This window comes from Thamnophis sirtalis, unplaced genomic scaffold (assembly GCF_051295495.1).
Source record: "Thamnophis sirtalis isolate CommonGarterSnake01/CBP01778 unplaced genomic scaffold, rThaSir2_p1.2 scaffold_8, whole genome shotgun sequence".
Lineage (NCBI taxonomy): Eukaryota > Metazoa > Chordata > Lepidosauria > Squamata > Natricidae > Thamnophis > Thamnophis sirtalis.
The window spans coordinates 31,799,170-31,817,559 of NW_028261388.1; the positions used below are offsets into that span (position 1 = coordinate 31,799,170).

The following is an 18,390-nucleotide window of genomic DNA, read 5'->3' on the forward strand; positions in this document are numbered from 1 at the left end:
GTCAAATTTGAATTCCTAAAGGTTGGTGTCGCTTTGAGAGAGCGCCCAGGCTTCCCCTGCAGCTGCTGGTCGCAAGCGCTCCAGGGGTCTGTGAACCCTCGCCCAGAGGCTGCTGGCGGGTGGCAGGGGCGGTGGTAGGCCATCCCAATCTCAGCCCAGGGGCTTAAACCCCCAACTGACGCTCAGGGAGCCTGCAGGCCCTCTTGCCGCTGGCCACGTCGGTTTCAATTCTGCCCGGAAACAGCGGCAACAGTTAAGCCTTCGCACACTTTTTAGGCTGTGAGGATGAAAAAGCGGGAGGTGGCTGCACGCGCACCCGCTGCCATTTTGAGTGCTCCGGAGCGAGGCAGAGACGAGAGGAGGATCAGCTCGTGAGGGGAGCAAAGATCTGCAAAAAGCCTCGTTTCTGGAAGAGCGGAGGCCCCAGGCAGCCTTAACGGAGAGACATCAGACCCTCAGCGACCGCAGAACGCCACGAGGAGGCTGGGGACTAGGCTGGAGAGCCAGCTAGTCTCCCCCTCCGAAAGAAAAAAGCTAAGTCTCGGGGATCCGAGGGCGGTGGGAGGAAGGAATCCGATCAACAGGCGGCCCTTCCCTCCTGAAGATTCTGCAAGTGTTTTCGAGCCGTTTTTGGCCAGTGCGTGCCCATCCCAGTTCCAGATTGCTTCCAGGCCCCGTGGGTGACCTGAGCATGGCAGAGGAATGCAGGGAGGCCTTAGGGGAGCATGCAGGGCCCTCCAGCAAGCGCAGCAAGCTGGGTCACTCAGCTAAAAAAGGCAAAGGGCACAAGGGCTCTACTGACAGGTCTTCACCAGAGACTGCAAGAGCCACAGTGGATCCCAGGGAGGTTTCTAGGCCCCATCAGGCAGAACCTAGCCCGGACCATCGCAGCAGGGAGTTAGATTCCCTGGGGCATGAGGCCCAGTCCCCTGGGGACAGTGAATTCATGTCTGGGGATGAATATAGGTCAAGGGATCACTCTCCAGAGGCCTCTTGGGGGTACCCTGACTCCCCTAGTTTTTCCATTGGGGAGGAATGCGATTCCATCCAGGATTCTCAGTGTGAGAAAGGTGAATCCAGCTCAGGCAGGACTGGCCACCGCAGGCCCAGCAAACGACAGCTGAAAAAGGGCAAAGGTCCTGCTCTATCGGAGGAGATGAGGGAGGTGATCTCATTGGCCATTTCCCAAGGGATAGCTGAAGACATTAAGCACAGGGGTTCTCGCAAATCCAAAGTCCCAAAGAAAAAATGCCAACCTAAGGCCTCCACTTCTAAAGAGCCTGTATCCTCTTCTGGCTCCTCCAGCCCATCTCATTCTGAGCTTTCCAGTTCTGAGCAGGAGGAGGGAGAAATTTTTGTTCTCTCTGAGGACAAAAACCTTACCCCTGACAAACCGGCCTTCACTGGCCTATTCAAGCCGTCTTTATTTAAATCCATCTTGCACAAAGCCATGACGGCCACAGAGCTAGGGCCCTCTTCCAAGCCTGAGGCTGCTCAGGCTTCTACATCCAAGGATCACAAGCATGGCCTGTTCAAAGAGACAGTAGCAGCACCCGAGGTCATTCCTGTACCTGACCTCTTTATGGATGCGGTGCAGCGCCAGTGGCTACAGCCAGGCACGCTGACCAACCCCAGTGGAGGTAACAGGGCACTCTATGCCCTGGAGGGGAAGATGGAAGACATCCTGAAATTTCCCGAAGTAGATGCCCCGGTTGTGTCCCTAACTTCCAACTCAAACCTGCCAGCTGAGCTCCTAGAGGGACTAAAGGCAGAAGATAAGAGGTCAGAAAAGGCGTGCCAGAAAACACACATGGCGTCCGCCTGGGCCATTAAGGCATCCACCTCTCCTTCCTTCTTTATCAGAGCCACCTTATTTTGGCTGCGCTAACTCAGATCTCGGCCGCCCCCCAGGAAATCTAGATGGCGCCATTAGCTGACCAAAATCCCAAAATTAACTCTCTGTTTCACAGGACTCAAGAGATTATTTTGCCCAACTTCTGCCCCCAGCCTTCTCACCCTAAGGAGCGTGAGTGGCATAGGTTGGACGTGAGACGAGCCGTGCGCATGTATGTAAAGAGAACAAAAGATTTCCGCCGTTCAGAGGCGTTCTTTGTCTCATTCCTCCCTACGTCTCTGGGCCACAAAGTCTCTTCACACACAGTGGGTCGTTGGTTGCGCGCTTGCATAAAGCTGGCATATGAGCACCAGGGCAAGACAGTTCTGTGCCGGGTCACCGCACACTCTACTAGGAGCGCAGCAGCTTCTGCAGCCTGGGTGACCCAGGCATCTATTGTGGACATTTGCAGGGCGGCCACGTGGGCCTCCCCCACGGCCTTCATTAAAAACTATAGAATTGACACCTTTGCCTCAGCCGAAGCCTCCTTTGGGAGAAGAGTATTACAAAGAGTAGCTGAAGTTCCAGAGGCTCCGGCGCTTCCCCACCCTGGGACTCAATAGCTTGGGCATGTCCCACAATTGGACTCTCCGAGCAGTGCACTGGAGAAAGACCGTTGGCTTACCTGAACGGTCGTTCTCCGGGCACTGCAAGGAGAGTCCAAACCCTCCCAGGGTGTTTACTTCTCTTATACGATGTGACTGTATTGACTGTAACTGATTACAGGACTGTCTCCTTCGTTTTCAAACTGAGCATGCAGAGGCAAAGGGAGGCGTGGTCAATTGAAAAACATCACTCAGTCCAAGGGCAGATAGGGTGTGTTAACCCACGATTGGACTCTCCTCGCAGTGCCCCGAGAACGACCATTCAGGTAAGCCAACGGTCTTTTAATACACGGGGGCCTACACTGATAGTTACCTAGGAGGAAATACAAGTTGACCTCAATTTACGACCATAATTGAGCCCAAAATTTATGTTGTTAAGCAAAACATTTGGTGAGTGCCCCCATTTTACAACCATTCTTGCCACAATTGTTAAGTGAATCACTGTAGTTAAGTTAGTAACATGATCGTTAAGTGAATCTGTCTTCCCAATTGACTTTGCTTATCAGAAGGTTGCAGAAGATAATTTGATCCTGGGACACTGCAACCGCCATAAATTTGAACCAGTTTCCAAGCACCCGAATTTTGGTCATGTGACCAGAGGGATGCTGCAATACTTGTGAGGGTGAAAAATGGTTATAAGTCACTTTTTCAAAGTGCCGTTGTAAGTTTGAATGGTCACCAAATGAACTCTTGTAAATCAAGAATTAGCTGAACTGAGAAATATTATTGGTACAAAGAATATGCCTAAGGCTGCACATCATGAAGCAGAGTTGCCAATTGAACAGAAAGTAAACAATTAGACAACACATTTTTGCAGGTCTAATTCCTCATCTTGGCCATTCTCAGCCCAATAACATCACCACTTAGACAACCTGGTCATTTCTCATCCAACACACTTGGAAGGTTCCAGATCAGGCAGGAATACACAGGCCAGCACCCATTCTAAAAAGTAAACTAAAAACCTACAGTATTATAACTTTAAATTGAAATTCAACACACATTATTAATAAAATTGTTTTACATATTAATTTTTACAACAATGTTAACATAAAAAGAGTATCTCTGGCTCCGTACAACTATTACTTCATATATTAATTCTGCACAAATGTGTTGAGGCTCCCTTTGATGGTCCCGTTGGTAGATTAAATTTTTTAATACGAACACTACACTCTAAAGAAGCACTTTTATTACTTGTTTTGTTTTATTTGCTGCCTATCTCACTCAAAGCAACACTTAGAACCATTCTTGCGTGGATTGTGAGGAAGACTAAAAATAAAGCAATCCCCCCCCCACTTTGCACACTTGACACCATGCAGTTTATTTACTGTACCTCTATCATGACCTCCCTTTACTCATTTTTGACTGTAAACTAGAACGTTTCATTTTCTTGAATTGTTTCTCTGACTTTGGCTACGCCCCCACTTTTGGTAAAGGTGCAAAAACAATTCTCTATTTGAGACACAATGATCCGAAGTATACAGCATTCCAATCGATCTCACTCCTTTTTACACAAGGGCATCATTATATTTGAAGTTTTATTTAACATTTCATGCTCAATGTGTTTTCTTAATAGTCACATTCTCGGTTTACATTTTCTTTGAGCTTACCAACCATGATGAGTTGCTCAGCTGAAGTTCCATTAATATATGTGAAATTTGGTCTCTATAGACAGCAAGACACGCAGCTCTTTGCACTGAATTACACTTGCCATTTTGTCATTCTTGGGGGCTTTTACTTCAGGTGGTATTCAGTATATGAGAGCTGCAAAATCCCACATGGCTGCTAAATGGCAGAAAATAGGTTTCTATTGTAAATGCCGTCTGTATCTTTGTAGCTCATATATGCTTCTCGGATTAAGTGTTATTCATGACCGCTCTCCCTCTGCAGGGCTAATGATTACAAATTCAGCAAGCTTATCATTCCTCTTGGCAGTTTTCCATGAGGAAGTATAGAGCTTTATGATTTTCACACATTTTCACAATACTATAAAAGCCCTGACGGCGGAAGGAAGGAGGAAATAATAAAGCCCCTTTTCAAGGAGAGAGAATCTGGAACCCGCCCAATGATCTGGACTTCAACTCCCATCATTCTCAGAAACACTATTAAGAGCAAGGGCTTGTGGGAGTACTATAGACGCTGTAGCTAAAAATTAGGAAATAAATGCTCCAAAAGAACTACATTTCCTAGAAGCCCTGGCTCCTTTTGAGCATGCGCTGTGTTCTCTAAGAATCTTTTTCTGGACGGAGGCAATTCGTAGCGAATCAATGTTATGCAGCTGGTGAAAGGAGTCATGGCCAGTGAGTAATTTTTCCTACAAGGGGAATGTGTGCTTAGGTAGTTCAGTTTCCACTGAAGGCTTAATAAGAGGGGAGTAAAAGGGAAGAGAAACTTTGTCTCTGGCCTGAGGCTTGCCTTCTGCCTGCTAAGGGGTAAATGACTGGCAGAGGTGCTGGGTTCCTTTGCGTCTAATTTTTAAACAAACTTAACTTAGAGACCTGTCAGTGCAATTTTATATAGGTTGATGTGGAGCTGTAGTCGTGCAATGGCTTGATTTGTCTGGGTTGCTGGTGAGGGAAGTAATTTTTTTTTTAAAGGTACTGTTTCTGTTTAAGAAAACATTTTCTCTTACCTTAAGTACTTTTTTTTAAATGTAATTTTGAATAACTTCAGTGGAAGTTATCCAAAATTAAATCTAGTATAAAGTTATCCAAAATGTGTGTCTAATATAAAGAAAAGAACCCTTAGCAAAAACAGAAATCAGTTTATTATCACAGTAACTTTCATGAATCAGTCTATATTTTAAATGTATGGAATAAAGTCCTGAGGAAATTGTGTTTGTTTATATGTATGTATGTGGTTCATGTGTGTAATTCCCAGCTATATAACTATGTTAGTAAATTCCATTCAATCAGATCTAATTCTCAAAGTCTGCCTGGACAAGTTACTAGCGTTTTCTTGGCAAAGTTTTATTTCCAGAAGTGGTTTGTCATCTTAGGACTGAGAGAAAGTGATTGGCCCAGATCACTCAGTTGGCTTCATGGCTAAGGTGATCTCCTGGTGTCTATCTTGATGTCTTAACCACTACAATAAACTGGCTCTCATTTACAGTAATATTTTAAATGAACTTATCTCTATTTAATATCAATATTTAATACCACAAATTAACTTATCCTCTAACTGGACCAATGTCTCTCGGTTACTGTGCAATGAGTTATAATCTAAATGTGTTACTGAGTTTGCTCATTTGGACTCCAGTTGTAAAATATTAAGAAGTCTACACAACTGTATTTGTACCATTGGGTTGAGGTGCAGGAAAACATTGGTGATAGGAAGTTTTGCTGTTCTGTCAGTTTTGTAAACATTTTGTAAATTATGCTCCACTAAGTTCAAAAAAGTTTTGGAACTTGTTTGGAACTTTTTAAAAAAATATCTGAAATTTTGGGAAACCTTATAATTACAATAATTTTATAGCATTGTGCACTCAAGAAAAACATTTTATGATCATGGTCTCATGGAATGATACCAGGATGTTTCATTCCTTCTGGCTACTTCTGCTCATGTGACCAAATAAATTGAGATCCTTTTTGGAAGGATTTCTCAAAATTGATAACATGATTTCCTATACTATAAGCCCTAAAATAGTAATATTGTTACTTTTAAAGGCCCAATTCAACCCTGTACACAGTACATTTTCACTAACATGTTTTTAACAACTGCATCATATAGTTTGCTAATGTTCAACCTGTATTCAACTGTAACACAATTTATATAAGGAAGAGAAATCAAAGCTTTAGTTGTTGAAATTAGGTTGATGAAGAATTGTGATTTTAATCAAGAGTGCTGCTTAACACCTCTTTTTTCTTTACATCAATTTCTTCATCTTGGTGCCATCTAGCTACATAGTTATATTGAGATACCAGTCCCTGTTCAACATGGTCTTTGGTGGCCCCAATTCTTTAAGGCTTTTGGTTGCTTAACAATCTTTCTAATTAAAAATTGATGATATGATTTTTTGTTTTTCTTCATAGCTGATCCTTTACCCTTTTTTTACATTTAGATTTTCGTTTAGCACTCATCCAACTCCATGTGTCTGCTGTCAAAACAGACAACGTGAACAGAGCCTGTAGACTGGTGAAAACTGCAGCAGAACAAGGAGCAAAAATTGTAATTTTGCCAGTGCGTATAATTTTTTTCAAAAACTACTCTCCAAATTCAGATTTATTTATTTTGTTATTGTTCCTGAGCCCTACGTTTGGTGCTTACTTTTTGTTCCTGGCATTGTTAGGGATTTCTTTCCAAGATCAGAATGAATATTAAGATTGGGCTTCAGACAAACACTAACTGCTAAAGCTATCCCTGCATCTATATGCTACTAAAACTACCCTGCCTGTTGATTTATAACTTTCAAGTACACAAAGGGTGCATCATAGCACAACCATTTTTAATCAAGGTACCTCAAATCAGAGGTGGTATTCAGCAGGTTCTGACCAGTTTTGGAGAACCGGTAGCAGAAATTTTGAGTAGTTCAAAGAACTGGTAAGTACCATCTCTGTCTGGCCCCGCCCCCATCTATTCTCTGCCTCCTGAGTCCCAGGAGGAAATGGGGATTTTGCAGTAACCTTCCCCTGGAGTGGGGCGGGAATGGAGAATTTACATGCCCACAAAGCCATGCCAAGCCACTCTCACAGAACCAGTAGTAAAATATTTTGAATCCCACCACTGCCTCCAATCCACTAATTTAAAGAATGCATACCACGTCCAGGAGCCATTACTCCTCTGTAATTGAAATTTAAATGTTTTTCATGCCAGTTGTATTTGCAAAGTTGTGGCTGTTGTAGCATTTTATATTTTTAAAGCATTATTTATTTCTTGTTTTATAATAATGTATTTTTCACATATTTTAAAGTTGATATTTTGTTGCTTTTCTGCAGAGCACTGGGCTCTTTCCAAATGTTTTATTTAGTGTTTGGCCAAGTGACAAATATTTGGGGAAATAAGGACAGTTTATTTTGATTTAAAAGTGGGTTTTCATTCTGGTTTCAAGTGAATATTAGAGTATCATTTGCAGTGACAGAAGGCAACCTGAAATATTAATGTGGGGCGGGGGGGGGGGAGAGTTGAGTAATACCTCTGGCCCAGACAAGTTTTCCCATTTGTTGAAAGTGCTTATCTCTGACTCTGCTGGGTTAAGTTGAAAGAACGTGTATCTGATGTAGTCAAAATCCAAGGCCTTATACATTAGTGGCCCAAAGCCATGTAGCAGTTTTTATGCCTGAAAGAGGCCAACCAGCTGGATGCTTACTGACCTGTCTATTCAAATAGTGATCTTAATTAAGCAACAAGGTCTGAAATGAACTTCTTAGAACAACAAAGGGTTTATTTGCTTTTGATATTTTGAAACCTAAGTTTATAGATCAGGCTAAGGTATAAAGTAGGTTTTGTGGGATAGAGGTTTCCTTAGCTATTAAGCCAAAGACAACACATTATGGCTTAGTGTGCTGTTGAAACCTGTAGAAGCTTATTCATTCAGGTAGTCCTTGACTTATGACCACAATGGAGCCTACTGATCACAGTACTAAAATTAGGACTAATTTTACAATACATTTTGCAGCAATCATTAAGCAAATGTGGTGCTCATTAAGTGAATCCATTGTTGGCTGTAGGGCAGTTTTTGCTGGAAACTAAAAGTAAATGCTGGTTTTTGGCAAAAACATACATCTTGATCACATGACTGCAGGGTGCTGCAAATAGCTGTAAAAGTGGGTCGTGTGGACGTGGGGGGGGGAGAATGTTGCAACTTCAAAATTAGGTTGTTAGTCTGTTTTGGGGGGGTCAATTGTAACTTTGAACTCTTACTAAGCAACATGTTATAAATGAAGGACTACCTGTACTGTGTATATTATATTTTTATTCTGCCTTGATTTATACACACATACAACCACACATATAAACTCAAGGTGGTAAACATTCCTGATATCTCTGCCTCTTATTTACCTCACAACAACAGTCTTGTGAGATTGGTTGGGCTCATAAAGAATTACTGGCTCAAAGTCACACAGCCAGCTTTTATGCCTGAAAGAGCCAAGAATTCCCAGTCTCCTGGTTTCTCGGTTAAGCAATTTAATCGCTACACCAAACTGTTTGTCTCTCATGATTTATATAGTGTAGTATGACTTTACGTGTTATGTGAACCAGGTTTGTATAATTCCAGTATCAGTTCAGCCATTTAGCAGTCTATTCCCCCAGCTGGGGGAGAGGGAGATATGGAATTAAGCCTGCTCCAACAAATCTATCATGAGTGTATTTTTATCGTGTGTGTGTGTGTGTATGTGTGTGTGTGTGTGTGTGTGTGTGTATGTATGTATATATATATATATACCTTAAATATGGTTACTTTGATTCTCATTATAGGAATGCTTCAATTGTCCCTATGGCACAAAATATTTCCCAGAATATGCAGAGAAAATTCCTGGAGACTGCACACAGAAGCTCTCCGATATTGCAAAGGAATGTGGTATATATCTCATTGGAGGTAAATTGTTGTTTTTAAATTTTACTTTTGTATATAAATACAACCCATTTATTTGACTACATAATAATTTTTGTTTTTAACAGGTTCTATTCCAGAGGACGATGCAGGAAAATTGTATAATACATGTACAGCTTTTGGTCCTGATGGCACTATGTTAGCTAAATACAGAAAGGTAAAAAAAAAAAATTGTTTGTCCCTTTTTCTTTCAGTTTGATAACATTACAGGTAGTCCTCGACTAACAATCACAATAGACCCCAAATTTCTGCTATTAAGTGAAACATTTGTTAAGTGAATTTTGCCCCATTTTACAAATTTTCTTGCCACAGTTAAGTGAATCACTGCAGTTGATAAATTGGCAACATGGTTGTTAATCCAGCTTTCCAATTGATTTTGATTGTCAAAAGGTTGCAAAACATGGTCACATGACCTTGGGGAAACAGTAACAGTCGTAAGTATGAAGCAGTTGCCAAGCACCTGAGTTTTGACCATTTGAATCATTAGGATGCTATAAATGTTGTATACGTGAAAAATGGTTATAAGTCACTTTTTCAGTGCCATTGTAACTTTGAAGGATCACTAAATAAACTGTTGTAAGTTGAGGACTACCTGTATATGCCTCATTTTTAAAAATAATAATACAATTCTTTATTGAGAGAAGCGTGGAGGTCTCATTTGGGTAATTTAATAGAATTCTATAATATTTTTTTTGTCACATAGTATAGCCTTTATTGTCATTGCACATCATGTACACAGTGAAATTGGTTGCATACATTTCTCCTCCTACAACTTAGGAATAGATTTTACTTAAAAACAACTTTTAAAAATACTAGAATTTAGCTTGAGAATCTGAACTTAGCACAGGCTCTAATTTTTATAGAAGAACTCAAAGTATCTCATTTCCATTTTCATATCTGGATTTAAATTGACTGCATCTGAGCCTAGGGGCATTTGTTCCTTTCCCTATACCGTCAATATCACACATTTTAAAATGATTTGTATGACAGTGATAACAGTAAAGAGATTTAAGCTAAAGCTATACACTGAAACTTTAACTTGTGGAAACATTTTTGTATTTACTGCAATAAACTAGAAATAGTATGCGTGTGTGTCAAAGTAACAGAAAAGTAAGGATATTTCAGCACCCTGCCTTTGTCACAATCATCCACTCCTTGTTAACTATATTAACCAGTAAATTATTTACTGTTGCAATGATCCTGATTTAATTATTTCTAGAAAGAGCTGGTGGAATGACATTATAATTTAACCAGTAGTCATACTCATTAAACAAAACTTCTATAGTGTTTTCTGAAAGTTAAGTCTTTTCAGGTGATCTAAATGAAGTATATGTTGCTTGGGTATACAGTATTATTTGACATGCTACTTTAGTTTGTACATATAGTTGCATTAAGACAAAGTGTAGCTGCTTTGTACCTGCCAATATCTTGCAATTAAAAAGCATACCTTTTTTCCAGACAAGTGGCTTAAAGTTTATTTGAAACTACTTAGTTCAGATTTAACAGAAATGTCTTGAAGTTTTTTACTACTCACAAGAAGCTAGGAGCAAAATGGTTGACTCTCAATGTATCAGTGTCATCTTTCAGTTTAGTGATTGATCGTTTCTGCCTGGACGAAGCTTTTCCCTAGTTGGAAGGGCTCATTGTACCATTGCATTCAATGTACCATTCTGTGAATTTGTGCAGAGAAAATACAATTAAAGAATCTTTAAAGAAGAATTGTCTTCTCTTAAAACAGATTCATTTGTTTGACATTGATGTGCCTGGAAAAATCCGATTTCAAGAATCAGAAACTCTTAGTCCGGGTGACAAGTTTTCTGTGTTTGAAACGCGTAAGTAAAAGAGCTTTGTTTTTGACAGTGAAAACTAATTCACTTTCAGATTTTTTTAATCTCATGTTTTTTTCTAAAGCTAGGATTTTATTCACGATTAACATTTATCTCAATATACATTCAGTTCCATCATATTTGATTATAAATTACAGCCAAATGTACCATTATAAATGTTTAATGTACCTCATAGTGCTGGAAAAGATATTCTGTGAATTTCTCTATATGTAACTACTTATTTGCAGAGCTCTTAACCCTGTTTTTAGTAGAAAGATATGAATTGATGAAATATTTAATTCCTGAGATGAAACTTGTGATTTAGAGCAAACTTGTTATATGAATGTTATAAATCAGTATTCCTTTCCTATGACATAATAAATCCAAACAAAATTTACATACAAAAATAGATGTAATAGATACAAAAAATTAGCATTCTAGAGACATCAATGTTGAACTGTAGTAATAAGAAATGTCTTGCATGTTTTGTTTTGATACAGCATACTGTAAAATAGGAATTGGCATTTGTTATGACATCCGATTTCCTGAGCTAGCTCAAATCTACACCCAGAAAGGTAAAATTGAGAACATCTCTTTATTTATTAAATTAAATGCACATGGCTACCCACCTGCTACTACAGAAACCCTGGGCAGCAAATAAGGATAAAAACACTATACAATTATCAAATCAAATAAACTTAAAGGAGACAAAGTTGAGCATGCAGTAAAAATATATCTTATTCATCCTGGCCCAGTGCTTGGGGAAAAAGGCAGGTCTTCATCACTTTCCCGAAGGCCTATAGTGTTGAGGCCATTCCAATTGTGCTACAATTGGATAGAATTAGAACTAGTTCTAATAGGTTTCCTGCTTCAAAATCGCAACCATTCCACTGGCAAATCAAAGCGTCATTTCCAAGGGACCTTTTCTGGAAGTCAAGTGGCGGGTAATTATTCCCGTGGTGGTGGTGGTGGTGGTGGTGGTGGTGGTGGTGGTGGTGGTGGTGGTGGAGGAGGAGGAGGAGGAGGAGCAGAATTATTTAAATTTATTAGCTGTCAATCTCCAGTGGATACTGGATAGTGTACAAAAGTAGAAAAAACAAAAATAACTAAAAATATAAAACCAGACAGTTCAGACTAAAATGATCCAATAAGCAACAAAATCAACAAGACAAAACAGAGGCTTCAAACCAATAAACATCAACCCTGGGTCTGGGAGCAAACCATTGTTTTCAATTATCAGTTTGGAATTCTAATCTGGCAGGTTTTAGTGCAAACTGACTTCTTAAAATTATAGTTTCAAATATACTTCAAAGACTCACCAATGAAAACAAATAGAAAGATTGACTAATGTGTATCAAATCAACAGTGATGACTTTCTATTGCCTATGTTGTATCTTTCTGTTCATATTGTCCTCTACCTTCCTTTTGAACTAAGGTTGCAAACTCCTAGTATATCCAGGGGCTTTTAACTTGACAACTGGGCCAGCCCACTGGGAACTGCTGCAGAGAGGCCGGTATGAATCAATTTATTTGTGCTTACACTCATTCCTACATTTCTTACATTGAAATGACTCTCGGTACTGTAACTCTTGGTTATTGTATTTAACTTTTTAAAAATTTAAATTCAAACTATGTTATCTCATTTGCTGATCTTTTAGATACTTGTGATTGAATATAGTGCTGGCTATTGAATTTTATTGAACTAAAAAACCCAAAGTTTTCCATATTTAAGAACTCAAGTGCCACATTTTTTAATTCCACCTGAAAGGACTAATTGGCTGATACTCTTCCTCTTCTTTTTTGGCAGAGCTGTGGATAACCAGGTCTATGTAGCAACTGCATCTCCTGCTAGGGATGAGACAGGATCTTATGTGGCATGGGGACATAGTACAGTAGTAAATCCATGGTAAGTATGAAAACAAACTTCTTCCATAATATGTCACAACCAACAAGACATAATTGCCAAATTAAAATTACAGTAACTTTTTTTTAAGTAGCAAATTACCCTCACAGGTACCTAAACCTGGCAGAAAGAATGTTCACTATTTCTATGGCACCTTGGTATAAAAAATTGTATCTTTGCCCTGGTCACTAAAAATTTGCTCCTTCCATTTTGTTTGAATTCACAGATAACATCATCAAAGGACAAGTTCAACTTCAAATGTATTTTTAATAGCATGGCTGGCAACAGATTTAGGTATTCTGTTCTCTTTTTAAAATCCCCATGCCCGAAATTTTTCATATTATTTTTGACTAGTTTTTTTGGGAAAAGAAAAAATGATTATAAAATCTTTAATGAAAGTATCAATTTTGTATCATTATTTCTAATAATATCTTCCAACAGTATAGGAAAAAGGGGAGGTGCATGTGAGAAAGATATGGCAATGCATTTCAGTATCTACGTACAAACCTACATTACTTCAGAACTTATTGCTTTACAATTTTCCGTTATAAGAAAATCAACAATACAATTAATAAGTACAAGAAGTTTAAAATACTCAAAACAGGTTACATTTTACATATTATAAAGTTTTTATCTTGTCTAAGTTGAATCTTAGCACACTTGTTACCTTTGAAATGTTAACACTTGCTCTTTTTTCATGTGACTTCTTTTTTTAGCTGGAAAGCAAAGATAAGTCTTGAAATGATAGGTTCATTCCAGTTCCTTTCTACTTTGAAATAGTGCAAAATAGACACAGCCTTTAGATACCTCATAGAAAGCTGTGGCTTACATGCCCACAGCTTGAACCTGTGAAGTCAATGAAGATAATAACAAACGTGGAACATATTCATACATCCCTGATCTGTAATACTGATTCCCTAGATCAATTTTCATTAACTCCTGACCATCAGGTATGTTAGGACTCCATTTGGAAGGAATTATTCAGCATGTCACAGTTCTATCAGGATAGGAAAAAATGTCTTAAACTGAAGTACATTGTAGTTGTCTTTATCTTTAACAAGAAAGGAAGAATTGTGTAGGACTTGAAAGTACATTGGTGTTTTTTTTCAGATTCTCTATTGCCTTTGAACAAATGCAGGTTAAATTCTGTTGAGAAGCAACTCTGAAGAGGAAGTGATTTTTGCCAATTTCTGCTTCTTGAATAATGTCTCTTTCCTATTTTTCAATCACTATTCATAAGAACATAAAAAGTGAGGAAGATGTAAATTTCTAGAACAGTTCTAGGATGTTTCCCTTGAAGACCAGCAGGGGAATAAGAAATCAGTAAGGTCACACTATGGCAATGTATGATTTGTTAAATTTTTGTTTTCCTTTCTAGGGGTGAGGTTATAGCCAAAGCTGGTACTGAAGAAACAATTGTCTACGCAGAAATAGGTGAGGTGTTAGGGCTAATTTAAATCTTATAGATGGTCTTATAAATTAGCTTAAGTAGTTCTGTCCCAGTTTTCTGCCTATTAGTTGGAATATTGATCATATTCATAAGATTAGACAAGTGAAGTCATTTAAGAACTTTTCATCTATAAGAGGTGCAGCAATTATAACAGATCAATCTGTTGATATAAGATTGGCTTATGAGATGTAAATATACAGTATTAGATACTAACTCAATGCATTGCTTCAAATTTGGTTGAGAATATATATATCAGAAGTTGCTGGAACACAAATGCTGCTCTTTTCGGTAATTCATTAAAGCATGCATCCTTTTCTAGGATCATACAGCTCCTAGGGCGTTGATTTTATTTTGACCATACAACACAGGAAAAATACAGATGCTTTAATTAATGATTGATAGGAAATGTGTTCAAGCTACGTGCTGCATAATCATATCGGTATGGGAAGAAAACAGAATTGGGATTAATATGGCTTTATTTTTTTTATACAGACTTAAAGAAGGCTGAAGAAATCCGTGAACAAATCCCCATTCTTTCCCAGAAACGATCTGATCTTTACGCTGTTGAAGCAAAAATTGTATGATTCTAATTTGGACTGACACACCTTTTCTAATAGATATTATGAGCTAATTCAGTGTAATAAACAAGTAAATCAAGTTTATAGATAATTAAAATGATCTCCATATAATGGTGAAAGTTTAAGCTTAATTTTTTTTTAGTCTGTATAGATTTTGGACATTTTGTATTGCATTAGAAACTTTTTTGACACTTATACATATAAAAATATTTTTATGAAAATGGAATAATCAGTCATATCAAGAAATGCTCAACTTTGGACAATATATTTTTTTATCAAAATAATATTCGATAAAAGCGGAAAAATTTCATTTTTGTTAGTTGACCTAAATTGGTTACTTCTGAAAATTCATTATCGAATACATGTTTTTTAAAAAAATATGGTTTATGAAAAATAATCAGAAGAGATTAAATTAGCTGAACTCCCCCAACAGTATTTTGAAGACACTTTTGAAGCATCATGCAAGTCTGAACAATGTTTATCCAGTTCTAATGGGGAGCTTTTGTGTACAAGAATCAAATTCTCTGCATCAAGGTTTAGTCAGTTGCTTACAAATCAGATACTTAGTCAATGTGCAAACTCTGTCCAGATTGCAAAGCACTTTAAATCCTTTAATATTGCACACACCTTACATGAATTAAGTGCCATTTAGATCTCTGTTTCAGTAGTGATAATTGAACCGGACTTTTAAAAGGCTTGGGCTGGGTTTTTTTTATAATGGACTTCTAAACATTCATCAAAAAGGTTTGAGTTATTACCTAAAGAAGCAGTTTTGGCATTCTGTCTCTCAGAAGTCCCAACATCACAAGGTCCAGATTGCCTCTCTATCTTCTCATTACTCCCACTTCCCAAGATTTATATGAAGAAGTCATCCTGTATCTTCCAACTGACCCAGAAGAGCTTGTATTTTCAGCTGCTGCAGCTATCCACAATCCCTGGTTCCTCACATCAAACTAAACCTCATGCAGGAATAGTGTTATCCAAATCTAAAATGGTCTCACACCTGGAGGTTGGTAGGAATGAATTTAAGCTACAATTCAGCTTTCAATAATTCAGATCTATAGCTAGTTCTTGAGAACCATTTAGAAATTTGTGCATTATAGTCCAGTAAATTAACCTACCACTCTTGTCATTCCAAGGGTGTTCTGGCCCTCTTCCCCCCTTAAATTATATTCAAAACTGGGAATGGTTTATGGTATGGAACACCATGAATGGATTGCAGCTGCCTGGACTGCAGATATTTATTTAGTGCTTTAAATAAACTAACTCTCTTGGTCACTCAACATAATTATAAGCCAGATAGGACAACTAAACTCCTTAATAACTGTCTTCAAGTTTTCTTACACTTTTAAAAAATATTAGCTTTGCCCAATGTACTGTAGCAAGAGCCCCCAAACTTGGCAACTTTAAGACTTGTAGAATTCTGGGGGTTGAAGTCCACAAGTCTTAAAGTTGCCAAGATTGAAGACCTCTGTTTTGTAGGAACCTCCTCCCCCACTTTCTGAAAGCAAATGCTTTCCTACCTTGTGCAACATCTTCCTGCTCGCGATTTGGCTGGTTGTTTTTTATACTGAATTGCTGGTATTGTATGGGTGGGAGGCATGGTAAAAGAGTAGATGAGCCTGCTATGTGGAATCTTCATGAGACAATTGGGGTGCAGAGTTTTTATTTTTTTAATATTGTTTATTAGTTTTATGATTGTTTTAATTCATCCAGAGTTAATTACGATTGGTGGCCATATAAATCTTTAAAATAAAATGTGTGCTTGCTTATAACAATATCTTCTGGTCAAAAGTGTGCTTTATGATGCTTCTTAATTGCATGAATAATATTAAAATACAACAAATCAACCCCATATGTTCTAGTCTTTATGTAACTTTTAGCAGCATTATCAATGCAGTGTGTATAGAGACAAACACACACAGCTTCTGCATTATCTGACAATAAAACATTAATAGAATCCATCCATTTACCCATTTGAAGTTAGCTTTTTATGACATACTTTTTAAAAAAGCAACTTATCAAATAGATGAGAAGGTTGTTTGGCTATTAATATTCTTCTGTCCAGCATATACTTGTTTTTTTCCTCTACACCAGTGGTTCCTAACGTGGGGCCTATGCCCCACAGGAGGGCAATTTGATTTCTAAATGGGGCAATTTGAACCTTGTTTAAACCAAGTTAATGGCCTCTTAGGCTTCTTCCACGTGAGTAGAGTTCACTTTTTGAGTAAAGTAAGAATTATATTTCACCAGGGCATCAGGATTTTAAAGGTGCTTAGGTGGGGCTTGGCCAAAAAAAGGTTGGGAACCACTGCTCTACACACTTCATTCCCATATCCCCCTATTCACTCTACACCAAGAGCTGCAGGGGCATAATTGGTCCTTGCTATTGCACATACTAATTAGACTGTAAAAATTCCGAAAAATACAGCCCAATCATAAGTCATAAACAGCTTAGTGACAATGTTAGAACAGCCAGAATACTGAAAGTTATGTCTTTTGAAATTTCCAATTTCACTCTTTGTGAACATTTTGAAGAAAACTCTACATTCACAATTGGGGTGTTTAAAGGCTGAAACTCATCCCTAATATGGAATGGATTTTCTCCCCAAATATCAGCAAAGAAAATAAACAGAATTTTAGAAGTTTCATTAATTTCATTTCTGCAACAGCTTTTAGTACATTTCTTTACCCAATTATAGACAATTTCCAACCAATACCCCAGACCACAGATGTATAAAGATATCTGAACAGAATATTTATTTGGTGACTTTACATGTATAAGTCATTTACAAAAAGAATCATATGCATTGTTTCAGTGCAACTTCAAATATCTGAATAACAGGCAAAAATTCTGATAATTCAAAATGCTAGTATTAGTTCACACATGCTTAATTCTTCATTGCTTTTAAGAGAAAAATGCCTGAATGGCCATGCAAATAAAAACTCCTTTTAAAATATGATAGCAGGGAAATGGAGATGGACATATAGGAAATAAAGTTTCATTGCACTGCTCTTTTTGAAGCACTGAAATTCTAACTTGAACGTTGAGCAATATTATTCGTCTTTGCTCAATCATTCCAGGTCAGCCACCATCTTTTAATAAGTGAAAAAGACAACAATCTTTGGGGAAAGACATTGTAAATACAATTTTATTTCTTTGGCATTGGTAGCAAAAAGAAATTCCAATAAAGGAATATTCAAATGTGCTATACAATGCATTTCAGGTAAGTTGAAATAGCACTACAAGAATTATGGATTGAATTTCCAAATAACAGTGGAACAACTGATAACATATTTAATTTTCTAAGTACTCTAATTCAGAGTAAGACTGTTTTAACATAAGTAAAGTTTGTGTACTGTAGTATCAATACAAGAAAATATTTTTTTCATGAAAGAATAATTAACTATAGTTTTCAAATCAGTCAGACCTTTTGAATCAAACTTCATTCCAAGGCTCTAAACCAGTGGTCCCCAACCTTTTTATCGCCGCGGACCAGTCAGCCTTTGATAATTTTACCGTGGCCCGCTGAGCGCGCGCAGGGGTGGGGGGGCGTTGTTCGCGACATTGATTGTTTATATATCAG

General features: G+C 38.1%; 1 protein-coding gene across 1 annotated transcript; it reads left to right on the top strand.

The window, feature by feature from the left end:
• Positions 1–4,662: 4,662 nt before the first annotated feature.
• NIT2 (nitrilase family member 2) lies at positions 4,663–16,583 on the top strand. Its single transcript, XM_014067047.2, has 10 exons — positions 4,663–4,796; positions 6,557–6,675; positions 8,911–9,031; positions 9,115–9,203; positions 10,785–10,878; positions 11,373–11,447; positions 12,308–12,386; positions 12,680–12,778; positions 14,154–14,209; positions 14,718–16,583. The coding sequence occupies exons 1-10, from the start codon at positions 4,769–4,771 to the stop codon at positions 14,807–14,809; spliced, it is 852 nt and encodes a 283-aa protein (XP_013922522.2). The 5' UTR covers positions 4,663–4,768; the 3' UTR covers positions 14,810–16,583.
• The last annotated feature ends 1,807 nt before the right edge of the window (positions 16,584–18,390 follow it).

What these genes read in the sequence shown, in the direction of transcription:
- NIT2 (XM_014067047.2), top strand. Translation starts at nt 4,769, where the DNA reads ATGCAGCTGGTGAAAGGAGTCATGGCCA. An exon ending in TGGTATATATCTCATTGGAG is followed by an intron (nt 9,032 to 9,114) that starts GTAAATTGTTGT and finishes TGTTTTTAACAG; the next exon opens with GTTCTATTCCAGAGGACGAT. An exon ending in AATTGTCTACGCAGAAATAG is followed by an intron (nt 14,210 to 14,717) that starts GTGAGGTGTTAG and finishes TTTTTTATACAG; the next exon opens with ACTTAAAGAAGGCTGAAGAA.